This window comes from Pteropus alecto, unplaced genomic scaffold (assembly GCF_000325575.1).
Source record: "Pteropus alecto unplaced genomic scaffold, ASM32557v1 scaffold388, whole genome shotgun sequence".
Lineage (NCBI taxonomy): Eukaryota > Metazoa > Chordata > Mammalia > Chiroptera > Pteropodidae > Pteropus > Pteropus alecto.
The window spans coordinates 420437-436266 of record NW_006441398.1 but is presented as its reverse complement, the minus strand read 5'-3'; the positions used below and the strand labels follow the sequence as shown (position 1 = coordinate 436266).

The 15830-nt window shown below is 57.9% G+C and overlaps 1 protein-coding gene across 1 annotated transcript in view; it reads right to left on the bottom strand.

The window, feature by feature from the left end:
* Nucleotides 1-10: 10 nt before the first annotated feature.
* NFIX (nuclear factor I X) overlaps nt 11-15830 on the bottom strand; it is a 64486-nt gene continuing 48666 nt past the window's right edge. The window contains exons 7-9 of the mRNA XM_006918744.3: nt 13846-14021; nt 6139-6230; nt 11-1951 (exon numbers count right to left, since the gene is read on the bottom strand). Of these exons, the coding sequence (XP_006918806.1) occupies nt 6159-6230; nt 13846-14021 (248 nt within the window). The 3' untranslated portion in view covers nt 11-1951; nt 6139-6158. The remainder of the gene's footprint in view (nt 1952-6138; nt 6231-13845; nt 14022-15830) is intronic.

Below are 15830 nucleotides of genomic sequence, written 5' to 3'. Positions count from 1 at the left end.
ACACCCCACGCCCGGCAGGCTCCCGCGGGGTCCCCAGTCCCCTGCTTCTCAGTCCCCGTGCTCCCCGAGGGCCGCACGCGGATGGGGGAGGGCCTTCTCTCAACATCCAACAAAAGCTACTCCTGGGGCCAGCAACCTTGTGGCTTCCGACTGGGGCGGAGGCACCACCTGCTGGCCCCCTCTGCCCCAGGTGAAGGCCCACCCCTCCTCCCCAGACAGCTCCCTCCCCTCCTTTCTTCCCCGCGCCTACTGGGCCCCAGCCTCACACACTAGATTCACAATAAATAAAGCCCATAACCCACCCCTGCGGTGCAATGTTGGGTTGATTGACTTTCGGAGGATCCTGACCTGTGCTTTGTGTTTTCATACAGTTAAGAGAGAGAAAGAGAGAGGCACAAGGACTTAGAAAGGGGTCTAGGAGGGGAGATGCAGGCAGGAAGGAGTAAGGCACAGAAAGACAAGCCAGAGGGGCCAAGTCACACCCTGGAGCCGGGCTGGGCATTCTCGTGCTCCCTCCCTCGCAGGGGGGCTTCTGAAGACCCTCTGAAGAGGCCCCCTACCTTCCCTTGAGGGAAGAGGGGGCTGCAGTGAGGGGGAGCTACTTCCTGTGATATGTTACCAAATTGTTCCCAAGTTGCTCAAATGGAGGAGGAGTTCCCAATTGCAACAGCAAAAGACCCAAACAATGAATGCCCCACCCCGAAATAAAGAGTAAAGACATTACAGCTGAAATCCAGAGAGAAGTGGCCAAGGGGGCAATGTGGGGGGGGGGGCAGAGAAAGCTCCAAAACACTTTTGAAAAAGGACGACACCCAACACCCTCCAAAGGAACTGAAAGTGGGCGAGCAGGACGCCTACCTAGCGCAGGTGGCTGCTTAGCAGGGGGCAGCGGCGGCCGCCCGATCTCCTCGCTCCGATCCAGGGTCCCCTTTCTGCTCCACTCTCCGGCCCGGCCACAGCAGGGCTGTCTGCATGAGGGGCAGGGGCAGGGACCGATGGGGTGGTGAGAGGGCACCTGCATGCGGGCTGGGGTGTGGGGGCGACCTGGGGCACATCTCCCCTCACTCGGGTCATGGCAGGAGGGCGACCTTCCCAGCCTGCCTGCCTGCGGAGAGAGGGAAGAGAGGGCCTGTCCCAGGCTGGGACGGGACCTTCGAGAGTATTCTTTTTCCTATGGACTGTACAGAGGGGTCTGGGGCCCTGGGAACTACCCCTGCGGCTCAGGATGGGGTGGCAAAACACCCTCCATTCCGAGAGCACAAAACTAGCTCCAGGGGACACCCCCTGCCCACCCGGGGGCTTCTAGCCAGGGGGACGCAAAGGCCACCCTGCCTCTCCTGGTCTGGAGCAGTTGGGGGAAGAAGCCAGAGGCGATGGCGGTCAGGGAGGGCCAAGGCAGGGTCTGGAGGGGAGCGCCCTCTGGATCTGCACCCCTCATCTTTACAAGCTGATCCTCTGAGCTCCCTAGTGAAGCTCTGGCCCCAGTTGAAGGTGGGGTTCCCCCAGGAAGGGCGAGCGTGGGGGACAGGCCCCTTCGGAACGGTGCTGGTTGCTTTGTTTGGGGATTTCGTTCCTTCCCCAGAAGGCCGGGACGGGATGGGGGAGGAAGGCAGTTCTGCTGCATCCTTTCTTTCTGTCCTCTGCTTGGCAGAGTCCGTTTTGCATGTTTCTTTCTGCTTGACTGCTGGTGCACAGCTCCGCTGAGACCTCTTCTGAGGGCTCTCCGAGAACTGGGTTGCTTCGGGGGGCCTGCAGGGGTCCCTGGGCTGGAGGAGAGAAGGGCTGAGTGGCTGACGACGTCTAATTTTTGCTTTTCGGTGGGGCTGGGCTGGGCTGGGCTGGGCTGGGGGATTTTTTTTTCCACGTCTCAAAATTTCTTCTCCCCCCGTCTGAGGAACCTCTTCTTTTCATTTTGTCATTTCTTTTGTCGATCTTATCAGAGGAACCAGGACTGAAGTGGGACAAAAAAGAGGTGATATTGAGAACAGCAGGGGCAGGTCCCTTTTCACTCCTACGTGGCCCCAGCTCCAGTAGAGCCAAGGACACCAACACCACACGGAGAGGTACATCCCCCTTCTGTCTGTCCTTCCTATGGGAATCCTGCCTCCCAAGAGACCCTGCCCCCAGTGCCAGGGTCCAGCTGGCCTTCCCGTGGGCACCATGCCCAGCAGGTGGGACCCCCGTGGCTGGCGCTGGCACAGGCACAGACCTGGGATCTGGCCATGTTTCCAATTGTTTAGGTTTTTGTGTGGGTCCTGGAGGGTGGGAGGATGCCAGGCTGAAGCTTTTGTCCCTCAAGAGGTTTTGGGAGTGGAGCGGAGGTGGCCCAGCTTCTCACTGAGTTTTTTTCTGTCTCTTTGGATTAAAAGCAGAAATTCCCATCTATACACCCCAGCCAAGGTCCCACAGACTGAAAGGCTGGGGAGAGGGAGACACCACATGGCTTCGGTCTCTAGCTGTGCCAGGCCCAGGGGAGGAGCGGGTAGACACCCACCCCCTTGATCCTCTACCTTCAGAGCAATAGCCCTGGGGAAGGACCTGCAGCTCCATGGGGCAAGTGTCACTTCCCTGGGGTGCCAGCAGGGGGCGCTGCCTTCCCACAAAAGGGCCTCGGTGGCCACTCAGCACAAAACCTACCCAGGATAGACACCCTCACTCACCTTACCCACCACATCTGGCAATGTCCTTCACCAAATGCTCTGGCCCACCTCAGTGGCCAAGGAGCAGGGCTGGGGGCTCTTCATCTATGGTCTACAGTGCAGTGGTATGCCTGGTGGTACCGTTGGGGCAAAATGGGGGTCCCTGAAAATGCATCCTGGGGCCTCTCCCAGGCTCTGGGTCACAGACTCGGATTTGCAGGGGCCAAGCAGAGCGAACCACAGAGCACCCACCAGGACCTGGCTCATTCTACTCGCACTCCAGCCTCCACACAAGCAGGTGAAGAGAGGGTGGCTGGCTTGCCTGAGGCCACACAGCCCGTGACTGAGCCGAGACTCAAATGCAGGGGGCAGTTCAGAGTCAATGCTCCTAACTGCTACGTGTGGCGTGCTCACAGGGAGACAAGTTCTGTGGTGGCCAGAACGCCCACACCCTGCCTAGGGCCAAGGCTGCCACATCACTGTGAGGGCCTGGGGCGGCTACATCAGCCAACTTCTCAAAAGAAGCCAAAAGTCCAGACAGAATTTCACGTGAAAATTTCCAATATTTGAAACATTTGTTTTGGTCACACAGTTTATGCCTGCAAGCCGGACCTGCCGTTCAGGCTCTGGTTTGGGACCGCAGACCGTTGTCCACTGTGAGATAGAGATATTCAATTTTACAGTTAGAAAAAGCCTCAGAGATCACCTAGAAGTTTCTGTGACAATGGAAATGTTCTCTATTTGTGCTGTGCAGTGCAGTAGCCGCTAGCCAAGCATGGCTTCTAAGTACTTTAAATGGGGCTAGTATGACTGAAGGACCAAATTTTTCTCGTTATTTAATTTAAACAGCCACACGTGGCCAGTGGCTAGCTCCACTGGATGCTGCAGCTGGAGGGCATTTGAGAACATGGGGGTTTGGGGTTGTCGCAGTAACTGGGGTGATGCTGTGTTTACTGGGTGGGCAGAGATGCTAAACTTCCTGCCATGTGCTGGACAACATGCACAGAGACCCGCCCAGAGTCCGACCCCATCAACGGACGAAAGGCAAAACTGAGGCTCACGGGGGCCTGGCGAGGCATGGCAGGAACCCAGGCCCGAGGTATGCCCAGTATGGAGGGGGAGGGGAAGCAGCCAGCTCCTGTTCCTGGATCGCGGAGGTGGGGAGCTGCCTGGGTGAGCCTCCTTCCCTGACTTGGTGCCCTCTGGGACCCCCTTCCCAAGGAGAGGCTACACAGGAACCCTCTACTTCTGCCCTGGTTGTGAACCTGCCCCTCCTCCTCTTGAGGGAAATGAAGGCCTGTGGATGACCAGGGAGGGGCTACTTGGCCCCTCTGCCCCTGGCTGGCCAGGCCAAGGCCGGAGGCTGGCCCCTCTGGGGTCTTCTGAGCTGCATGGCAGGGGGACAACCAGCAGTGCTCAGACTAGGGAGACTTCTCAGAGGAGGAAGACTCCAATTCCAGGCCTGGAGTTAGGGAGAAAGGTAGCTCCAGTGGGGTCCCTGCCACCTCCTGACCAGTCCCAGGAATGGGGATCTGCTGCCAGGCACCGAATGGCTTTTATGCTTACCCCTCCCTGCTTCCTGAGCCAGGTCCAAAATTGATTAAAACTAAGTAAAAAGCGCTGCCCAGGGAATGACAAAATTGCTAAAATTTTCTTTTCTTCCCTCATTCTATTGTTCTCTCTCCATCTGGTGCTCCAGAGATCAGCTAAAGTCACTGGTTACTGTGGAAACCACCCCCCACTGTACCCCTGGCGCCCACCCGCTGCAGCCGCCTGCCTGCCCCCGGGCCCGAAGGCTCCCGGCTAGGCTTGTCCAGTTCTGGTCCCCCCACCACCCCTGGACACACCTGCCTGTGCCGGGCCCAGGGCCCAGGCCCCTTGTGGGAACGACAGGGAGAAAAACCGCTTCCCAAACTTGCTTCAAACTCTGACTTGGCCCCAGTGTCCAAGCAAAGTGAGCAGAGAAAGTGCAGAAGGAAAAGCACATGGAGGCGGAAACCAAGTGAGCTGGGAGGGCTCATGGCCATGGCACCCGAGAGTGAGAGCAAGCAGGGGAACAGAGCTGCAGGCAGCCAGCCGGCAGCAGGAGGGAGGGAGGGCGGGGGGCAGTGGAGCCCTGCCGCCCGGTGCCAGCCCGGAGCTGGGAGGGGAGGCCTGCCCGAGGTCCCTTCCTCTGGCACCCCCTCCCGCCCTCTGCCAGCGGGGCTCTCTCGGGCTCCCTGGCACAGAGCAGAGGGGGCTGGCTCCAGCCCCCGCTCGGAGCCATTGTTTTTCTTCTCAACACCCCCAAGTTCAAGTTCATCTGGGTGTTACATCATGTCTGGTTGCTCCTGGAAACCAGACGGGTCAGACGTGACTCTGGGGAAAGGGGGTGGGAAGCTGGAGGGGGCTGAAGTTCTCCTCCCCTCCCCTCCTTGCCACTAGGGAGCTCCGAAGTTTGAAGTTTGACAAAGTTTTTGGCTTTTTTTTTTTCAAGGGAGGGAAAGGAAAAAGGAAAAAAACAAAACCTCAAACCACACATACAAAACTTCCATCCACCAACTTTCTCTGGACTCAGGCCTCAGAGCAGTGAGGGAGCAGGAGCTGAAAGAGGTGGCCTGTGGCTCTGGGCCGAGGCAGATTTCCCCGGACTGAGGAAGCCTCCAAGGCCCTGGGCTCACAAGGTAATGTTTTTATAAAACGTGCAAAAAGAAGGCCCACACTATAAAAGCTGCCTCCGCCCTGCTCGTGAGGAGGGTCCTCCCTGTGCCCCAAAGGCCCTGGACTCTGCAAGTTATTCCCAGCCTCTTGAGGACAGGCTTGAAAAGGGGATGGAATGTGTGTGTGTGTGTGTGTGTGTGTGTGTGTGTGTGTGTGTGTGTGTGTACAGATGCCTGTGCAAAGTGGGGTCCAGGGGCATCCAGCAGGAGGGCTGGGGGTGGTTGGGTATTTCATTGTGAGAACTGGGGCTCCAGAAGATTGGCAGCCCTTCTAACAAGATTCATAGGGACTTGGGGGAGGGGCCTCCAGAGCAGCAATGGGCCCTGCCCTACCCTTGGTGCCAGAGTCTCTGGGCACGTGGCCCACCAAGCCGGCTCTGTCCTTCCTCTACGCCTTGCCCAGCCCACCCAAAGCCAGAGAAGAGGGGAGGGCTGGAGGCCAGGACTTCCCCCAGAGCAGGAAGAGAGCAACAGGGCAGATGCTGTCGTCCTCCTGATGAGGACGACAGCTTCCATCTTTGCTTCCACCAGGCCTGGCCCAGAGCACCTCTAGCCTTGGGTCCTTGGCCGCCTTCCCCAGAGCCAGGGTTGTTGGAGCTAATTATCCAATTAGCTGATTAGCCAGGGGGCCTGGGGGCTGCCTGGGGAGGCAGGCTCAGCTGGGCCTGCAAAAGCCTGGGTCCTCCAGCCCTGCCCCAGCCCTTTCTCCAGGACTGGCCCTAAAGACCCTGGTCTCTTCCCTGACACCAAGATGCCCCAACTCCTGCCTACTCCCTCTGTGACCGCCTCCACGCTCCTACCTGAGACTGCTGTGGGATGTTCAGAAAGTTGCCGTCCCGGGGTCCGATGCTGACAAACCGGTTGGCAGAGGAGGCGCCTGTCGTTGCGAATGCTGTGGGGAGCAGGGGAGAGAGGAAGAGACCCTGTGAGGCCTTGAGGCCCACCTGGGCACTGCCCTTCGGGGCTGCTGAGAGAGGGAGAGACCGGGTTAGACCATGCTGCCCAGGCTGAGGCTGGCAGTGGGAGGGATAGGCCGAAGGGCCCCCTCATCCTCTCACTGGCCTGGAGTACACACTGTTCCCAACCGTAGCACTCCGCCTCAGCCAGGTGTCCTCTTTCCTGGCAGGGGTGAGGGAGGGGCCCTGCAGGCTTCAGCTGAGGTCCCATGGCCCCAGTGCTGTCCCCTAACCAGGCACCAGGCAGAGCCAGGAATAGCCCTCCTCCCAAAGCACCCGAAGGGGGTACCCTTGCTTCCCCACTGGCCCTCTCAGGTCTGGAGAGAAGGAAGCCTGGGAGGGTGGGAGCTCTGGCCGACTGGCCCCACCCTGCTTGGGGAAGCCGGTCTCAGCCAGGCCACCTCTCCAACCGGGGCAGCTAATTGGGTGCTGCATCACTTACCACCCTGGGCAGTCCCAAAGACTGGGCCGGTGGCTCCGAGTACTTGAAGGGGCTCAAGGGAGGGCGGGGCCTAGTGGGATGAGGTCGGAGAGGAGCCTAGGAGCTGGCTGCCAGCTCGGGCCCAGGGATGGCAAAGCTCAAACCTGGCAGACATTTTCCTCCTCTGATGGGTCAGGTCCTATGGTCTCCAAGGCCCAAATGCACCAAGGCACAAGAGGAGGAGGAGGAGGCTGGAGGGCCTAGCAGAACCCTGGGGCTTGGGTGCCCAGGGGCAGCTATTCTGGGGCCTGAAGGGACAAATGTGCCAAATACCCCTGAACTCGCCTCGGGAAGAGCTTGGGAAACTCCTAGAGAAAGGAATGGGCCCTGCACCCCAGGAGGGAGGACACCTTCCGAGGGGACAAGGAGGATCACAGGTTGCCTAGGAGGCCCCCACCCCCAGCCCTGTACCAGATACACCCCAGGGACCCCATCCTCATCAGATTCTGTCCAGAAGTGCCCCCAGCCACCCCACAGCCTGGTCTCCTTTTCCCACCCTGCCCGCCTCCAATGACCATGACCATGACTTGATGTCTTATGGCGGATGCAGATGGGAAGATGGCATGAAGAGGATGGGAAGGGGGAAAAGAACTCAAACCATGAGAGAAGGCGAGACAGCGCGAGACGGAGAAAAGTGGTGAGATGGGTCGCCCCGCCCGCCGCGCCCCGGAAGTCCTGGCCTGTGGCCCGCCAGCCCCCGGAGCGCCTGAGGCGCTGCCCCCACCCTGACCGCAGACGGCACGCCGCCCACCCTCCACCTCTCGCCCCTCACGTCGTCGGGTCTACCTTGGGCCTCCCAACTCAGATTTTTCTCTTCCCTTGGACGAAAGTTGTTATTGGTTTAAAAAAAAAAAAAAAAGGAAAAGAAAAAAGAAAAGAGAGAGAAAGAGATGAAGTAAGCCGAGGCCCAGAGCCCTCCCTTGTCCTTGGAACATTCAACCTGGGGAAGGAACTGAGGGAAGGGAGAGGGATGGGAGGAAAAAAAAAAAAAAAGAGGAACAACGAGAAACCAAATGTGAGACTGAAGAGGGGGTCAGGGGCTAGCCTGCTGCACCTTAGAGGCCTGAGGGCCCCGAATGGAGAGGAGGGGGACAAGGCAAAAAGGGGATGGTGGTGGCGTCGCCTTGTGGTCACATTTAATTTTCCTGGTGTGGGGGGTACAACGAAACAACAAAAAAATCAAAAAACAAAAAACAAAAAAACGAAAAACGAAAAAAAAAACAGCAATCAGGCATGAAGATGGCATGGCTGCGCCTCCCTGTCCCCTCCCACCCCAGCCAGCACCCCGGCCTGTGCCCCACTTGCTCCCCCTCCCGCCCCCCCAGGGGCCTGGGCCAAGGGCCCAGGCTGGGAGCAGCGGGCAGGGGGGCTTGTGGGGTGCTGGCTGGTGCGACTGAGGCCCGGGCGGCCGCGGTTGGGGGGTTCAGCTCTGCTCTCGTCCAGGCGGGAGGCTCCGTGGCACTCCGGGTTGGGGGGGATTTGGTGGTGGGCAGGGGCAGGGGGGTTTTCTTTTTGCAGTGGAGACTGTCTGGACGGGCCGGGGACGCTGGGCGTTGTGGTTTCGGTTTCATCGTCCACTTACAAGGTGATGGAGTCAAGGCGGCGCCGTCTGGGGCAGTGCTGGTGGATTTGGAATCAGGCATAGGAAGGGGCACAGGTCTGGCCACTGGAGGCGGCGGCGGTAGCAAAAATGACCCCGGGACTTTGCCCTGGCCGCTACCGTTGGGCTGCGAACAACATAAATAGAGTGACGCATGAAGGCACATCACACACAGACACACGCTCCCCTGCGCGGCCACGCCGGCTCGCCGCGCTCCGCTCCCGGCGGAAGGTGCAGCACGGGTCCTCTCCTCCGGGGCGCCGGTGCGTGAGGGTGGGAGGCCTCGATTTGGTCTCTCAGGTGTTTCTCTCTTTTTTTTTTTTTTTTGGTGTGTGGTCCTCTTTGGAAGTTGTGGGAGGAGGAAGGGGAGTGTCCGACGGGTGGTTTGTTATTTCTTAGGGAAAGCGTTGTAGGTACCAAGGTGCCACCTAACCACAGAGCAGCTGCATCTGGAACTCACACGCTTCTAAAGACCTCCTGTGGCAGGAAAGATGCGCCAACTGCAACCCTCGTGTCCCCCGAAAACACACACGTACCCCCTCTGTGGACCCCTGGGCTGAGGCCAGAAGACCCAACTGAGAACAGCAGGCCTGCCATTGTCTTCCCCGCATCATGGCCTGGGGGGGACGCTGGGCACTGGGGGGCTCGCCCTCACCCCAGCAACCTGAGGATGATGGAGTGCTGGCCTATGTGCTACAGAAGAGCCCAGGAGGACAATCCATTGCTGCCACTCCAGCTCCCACGAAGTTCTTCAAGCAACTCCCTCAGAAGCTGGGGACGCCGGGTCGCCACATCCACTCCTTCCTTTATCCCCTCTTGTGCCTCAAACTCATTTCCTCCTCCAGGCCCCATGTGTGCCCTTGCATTTATCAGCCTTTGGGCTTCCAGGGATGTAAGTGCCACAGAGGGGCCAAGGTCCCCAGCCTCTTACAGGATCTCCTTGGAGTTCTGGGCACATACCTCCTCCTGCTCTGGGCAGTGTCCCGAAGGACCACCTGCAGCCCACGCTCGGGGGTCTGGGCCAGAGCTCTTCATCCTCAACTGCCCCCTCTCCCATGGGGCAAAGCTCTGCCCTCCCAGCAAGCCAGGTGTGAGACTTTAGGAGGTTGCTGTGCTCCTCCTCCTGCTGGTGGGTGACCCTTGGGGAGCCTACCCCACTGATGTCTCCAGCCAGCCCATTTTACTGTCATCACTGGTTTCGCCTAGACTATGACAATGAGACTCACGAGGTGTCTCCTCTATGCGACAGCGCGCTCATCAGCTCAGTGCCCTCGGTGCCTGGCTCCGTACCAGGCACTTTACTCACGTTGTGTCCCATCCGCCAGTGAACCTGTAAGGCAGTTCTCACTTGGGAGTAAGTCTGCCCCTGACGGGGCACTGCCATGTCTAGAGACATTTTGCTTGGCACAATTTTGGGGGTGCTACTGGCACCTAATGGCTGGAGGCAGAGGATGATGCTCAACATCCTCCAACAGCCAGGACAAAGGCTCATCAACCCAAACGTCGCCAGTGCTGCGGCTGGGAAACCCTGATGCAAAGGAAGCTCTGTTCTCCCCCTTTCATGGCCGGGGAAACTGGAGCTCTGTGCAGTGATGTGGTTTATCCAGTTACCCGGCTGTTACTGAGGCCTGAAGTTCATAGCCATGTCCACCTGACTCTAGGGGTCCTGTGGATTCTCTCCAGCAGGCTCATTAACACTCTTCCTCAAAAGACTTCTACCATTCTCTGAAACCTTCTACAGCTGTGACTGCATCCGATGTAAAATATGATCTCCCCGGCTGGGCACTCCAGGCTCCCATGGTGGAGGCCGGACGGGGTCTCCTAGCACTCATGCTCCCATACTCCCTCCCCCCAAATACTTCTCATCGCATACTGACTGGGGCTTCCAAACACAGACTAAGCAGCTAGGCTACCCTGCAGAACCCTCTATCTAGGACACCCTTTCCCATACCCTTCTAGGTCTGCTCAGAAAATACTGTCCTCAACATGGAGACCAGCCAGACTCCATGAACCACCATCCATCTCTCTCTGCCCTGTTCTTCTAGGATGCTCTTAACCTTCACTGGGGCCTTTGGAGCAGACTGCCACCCAGGCTCTCCAGCAAGCCATGGAATGTCACCTCTGTGTGGCCCAGGCATGCAACACTCAAGTCCCACGAAGTTGAATCAACTAGTCCACCTTGCTACACTTTAAAACCATAAAGCCCCATGGCTGGCCAGTGCGGGCCACGCCCTTCTGAACTCTGGCCAGTCCACCCACCCTCCTCCACCTCTAATCACCAGCGTAGGTCTGCACTGGCCCTCCAAGTAGTTCCCTTGACTTGATCCTTCCTGCTCACTCAGAAGCCCCTGACAAAAGCAACAGTGGCTGCTTGTCCCTGTCTGTATCCTGGGCTGGAGATCCTTTGTGCCAAAGGTCATTTCGGAAATGGACCCTTCAGTTCCAGGCACAGGCCAGAGGAGTTTCAACTCTGTAGGAGTGATGCTGAGACGTGACAGGCAGCTGTCGTCCTTCCTTTCCACAGCCTATTTGGTCCCTATCTTGTTTTTCCATCAGGACAGGAAACCCCACAGATCACAGCCTCACTCCTCCTCTCTAGGCCATCTTGAGCCTGGGCCCCCCGGGGTGCTGGGACACAGGGGCTTTCCAGACAGCCCTTGCTCCCACAGGGCGGCCTCTGCCTCCTTCTAGTCCCCAGAGCTTGTCTCTGCCTAGGAGGATCTAAATTGCTAATCCCACCTGATAAAGCTAATCCCACCCGATATGGCAGGACATCAAACCTGCTGATTTATAACATTTGGTTTCTAGAAGTAACTTCCAACTAGGCTACAATGTTTCAGCCCTGCTTGGGGCACAAGCTGAGGTTTCTAAAACCTCAAGGTCTTGTGACTTTGTAGTGCCTTAAAACTTTGTGAATTAAGAGCTAGACAAAACCTAGAGGCTGGATAGCGCCTCGCTTTCATCTGACAGATGAAGAAGAGGGTCTGGCCACTCCAGCGTTGGTAGAGGCTGAGCTGGAACCAGGCCTCCTGCCTTCCAGAGTTGTGCTCTCCCATCAGGTCCTGCTCCACCGCATTCACTTGGTGGTCTCTTCTTTCTGCCAGAAACACAGCTGACCAGGTACCCTCTTTCTGCTCTCTGCATCTCATCTGACTAGTGTCTCCATTTAGCCTTGGCCTTTCCTGATCTGGTTCTTATCCATCGGGCACTGGGGTCCAAGAACGAGCTATAGGGGCACCTGGGAACCCTTCTGCAAGTCATCTGTAAAATTCTTGTATGCATATATTTTTCTGCAAAGATAATCTATAACTTCAAATTCTCATGGAAGTTAGCAATTTACTCCTCTAAGCGCTAGATTAGTGGTTCTCAAAGTGGATCCCTTGACCAGAAGCAGCAGCAGCATCTGGGAACTTGGAGAAAAACGTAAATTCTCAGTCCCACCTAGACCTGCTGAATCAGAATCAAGTAAGGCCCAGCCACCTGTGTGTTTGCGAGGCCTCTAGGTGACTCTTGTGCATGCTGAGACTTGAGAACTACTGTTCTGGCAGTGGCCATGAAGCAAATGCAGCCTGGTGTGACTATCCCCTGCCACCAGGTCAGCTGCAGAGCCCGGGCCTCTGGCTCTCTCCTCCACAGTACGGTGCCGCCTCTAGCCTCCTCTCAGAAGCTTGGCCCTCTGGACCAGGCTCACTGCAGACATCCCGTCCCCTCTTAGGCACAAAAGGCCACAAGAGGAAACCCAGAGAGGCTGCTGCCCAGCCAGGCTAGCCTCCATGTTTAACCAGGGTGGCTGGCTGTTTGTCTCTCCATCTACAGCATTTTGTCCATGGTCTACTTGGAGCAAGCACCTGCCTTGAGAAGAGAACCTTCTAGGCCAAGTGAAATCCTACTCTTGAACAGCTGAGTCAAGTGAGAGGCTCAGGACCCAGGTGTCAGGACGCCCAGGGGATGGACTGACTCTCTAGGCTAAGCTGATCCACCAGGTTTGTCTCAATGACTCTAAACTCCTGCTGCCTCTGTGGGTGAGAAGTCAGGCAAAGTGAGGTTCTTTGCCTCTCTGATCCATACTCCAGGCCCCAGGCCCCTTGGGGACATGGGCTGGCAGTTCCCATAGACACTCCCGGCATCTCTGGAGGAAGTGAAGCAGTTGCTGGGGGTCACATTCGCTTTTCCCTGAACGCCCCTAAAAGTGAACAGAGCTTGTCCAGAGAGGCAGGCAAGGCTCTGAGTGTGCTAAGAAGCTGAAGAGCCAGCAAGAGAAATCCTTACAGGGCAAAGGGGAAAAGGAGCCAGAAAGCGGAAGGAGGGAGAGCAGGAGGGAGGGAAGAGGGAATGAAGAGACACCCTTCAATAATACGCCAGCACTCAGCAAACTCTCACCCTGCTCAGGGCGCCCAGAGGCAGCACTGCTCTCCCTGGGTGTCCTCTGGCGTGGGCTTCTGACTGGCTTCCTCCGTTCTGGCCCTTTGAGCCACCTCCCCATTTAACCTATCACAGCGGGCTTCCAAGCTGAACCAGCTCAGCGAGAGGACCTGGGCCTTCTCATAATGCAGCATGCTCCTGAGGCTCCAGAACCTTCTCCCAGGTCTAGAGACCACCATGTCCCAATCCAGAGTGGTCTCCCAGAGACTAAGCGAGGACCACCGTCCCACTGGAGGGTTGCCTCCAGCCCGCCACTGTCTCAGATAATTCCTCTGCTGAGAGGCCCCGCATTTCTGCTCGTCAGTGACTGGACCCTAAGGCTTGTTGACAGAGAAGGTCAGTGTCCCCCACCCCAACAGAGCTCCGTGGGAAGCTGGTCTCTTTCCAGCGGAGGAGGAAGGCTTCACTTCAGAACGAGGAGCAACCTGGGACTCCTTATTGAGAGTCCTGCCAACAGGAGTCTCCATGACAGCCCCCGTGGACCTAGGCCTGTCACCTGTGCCCCTGGGGCACTCTGAGGTCAAGACATTCTTGATCACCATGACTGTGGAGGGGGCGGTGCTGCTGGCTTCCAGTGGGTGAAGGCCAGGGACACTGCCCAGCACTCCACAGGGCCCAGGATCCCACACTCACAGAGAGTGAGTGGCCCAAAATGTCAGTGCCGAGGTTAGGAACCCCTGGTCTAGAACCTACAAAATCCTTGCAGCCTTGAGGTTTAAGAGGAATGTTAGGAGGTAAGGGGTCTGGCCCGGGTTGGACAGCTCATGGGTACACTCCTGCTGGGGAAACAGACCGTGGGGAGGGCAAGGAGCCCAAGTAAGGTGGACTCAGCCGCTGCCACCACCTCTCTGGACCATGATGGAGAGGCCCCCGCACGATACACAGACCCCTACCCCAGACCAGAAGACTGAGGTGCTCGCACTACTGGTGCTCTGCTGCTCCAGCCCCAGGTGGGCGCCTGGCTCACGAGCCCTCTCCCTATGACCCTGACACAGATGGACAGACGCAGAGATGAGCTGTGGCGGGGCTCCTGGGCCTCTGGACTCACCTGTCCAGTGGCCTGGCCCGAGCCATCTGAGCACACGAACTGCACAAACTCCTTCAGCGAGTCCTGCCCGTGGTGGTGGTGGTAGCGGATGGTCGGGTGCGTGAAGTACGGGCTCGACTGCTGGATAATGGATGTGGAGGGGAAGTGCAGCGCTGACGCCGTGGCCCGAGGGCTCCCTGCGTGCAAGTGGGCAGGAAGAAAAGGGCATCAGCAGATAGAAGATGAGGGGACCTGCCGGTCAGAGCACTGAGGATCCAGAGAAAAAGGGAGAATGGGCAGGAGCAGGCCGGGACCAGGGCAAAGAGAGTGAGGCTCTGGCCTCTGGCGCAAAAGTTGAGACAGCACCAAAAAACGCAGTAATCAAGATAAACAGCATTTGAATGCAATATTTTAAAAAATCAAATTGGCAAACTAGGGCCTGCACACCAGCTGCCTGTCTTCATAAATAAAGTTTGATTGGAACCAGGGCCGGGGTTAAGGTGAGGCAAGCGAGGCAGGGTCAAGCGAGTGCGGGGTCCGTCCCGTCTTTTATTTAAAATGTTGATATTTGCTCATTGTTTGTTTTTGCAATAATTTTAATTCTTAAAAGACTGCATTAAAATGTCATTTATCTTGACAGCTAAGATTTGGGGCACTCTCTAGCATTCTGTGCCCGAGGTGAGTATCTCACTAGCCCCAGCAGGGTCCAGGGCCTGGGTGGGAGCCTGGACGAGGGAGGAGAGGAGGCAGCCACGCCCCGCACCTGCGCAGGACAGGCCCCCTCAGTGTGCACACGCTCTCCGGCATGTGAGTGGGTGTGCACCTGGTCGCCTCTGCCCAGGCCACATTCTTGTATGCTCAGCCCTATCACACTTGCACATGCATCCTCACACACGCCTCCTCGCACACACGACTCCCACCCCGGCGCAGGCCCCAGCTCTTCCCTGGCCAGTCCTCCCCCTCCCGTCTGTTTCCAATCAGCTCACTCTTGCTGTTTCATTAGGGGGCTGAGGAAACTTGGCTTCTCTCTGGAGTTCATAAAAGCTGAGTGGAGCTGGGCCTCCGCCTCCAGCAGTCCCGGCCTGGGCTCCCTGCCCCCACCTTGAAGCCACCACGCCCTACCTCAGGCTGTCTCTGGGCTCCCAGCCAGGAGGCCCCGAGGAGGAAGCTGGAGGGTAAACCTTGCTGTTCTCTGTCCTATAGAAGGGCCCAGGAGATGGCGGGCGGACACGGGGCAGTGTCCAAAAAAAATCCAGACCTCTTTCTGCCAGATGGATGCCGAGGGCGGGAAGAAGCAAATGAGGGAGCAGGGAGGCTGAGGATGCAGCTCCCACAACTTCCTGCCTGCCATCCCCTCAGGCACATCGACATGCTCTCCCCGCCAAGCACCGTCTCTGTGACTGAAGCAAGAGAGCCCCCAAGTCGGTGGCCAGCTCCGTTTGCTATAGAGCAGCACAGCTGCCACCGGTGGTCCCTTGGCCTGGCTCTTCATGACCGGAAAAGGGCAGGGGACCCCAAAAAGGAGATCTGGGCTCCTATGAGTGCTCTTGTCAATCTGCACCCCACACCAACCTGAGCCAGTGCTGGGAAACCAGAACCTGGGCTCAGCCAGGAGCTGGGAGAGAAGGGCTGAAGTAAGTGCAGAGGGAGAGGCCTGAGCTTTCCCAGCCATGGCCGGCAGGAGGAGAGGAGAACCGGGCAGGCCTGAGGCCTCTGCACTCATAGGGCACGTGGGAGGAGGCCTCAGGGCAGGCCTGTACCACACACCACATGTGTGCGTATATACGTTCACATACACACAGCACACACTCACTGTGGCACACATGTGCATACCTACGTGATGCATGCGCACACACACAAGCACACATGCACATACACACACACACGCAAGCACATGGGGAGTGAGCAGCAAGTGGGAGGGTGCTTGAGAACGAGGTGAGGAGGCCCCTGGCCGGCTGGTTCACCGCTCAGCGCTGTTGCAGAGGGAGGGCCCGTTCCCTTGCCCG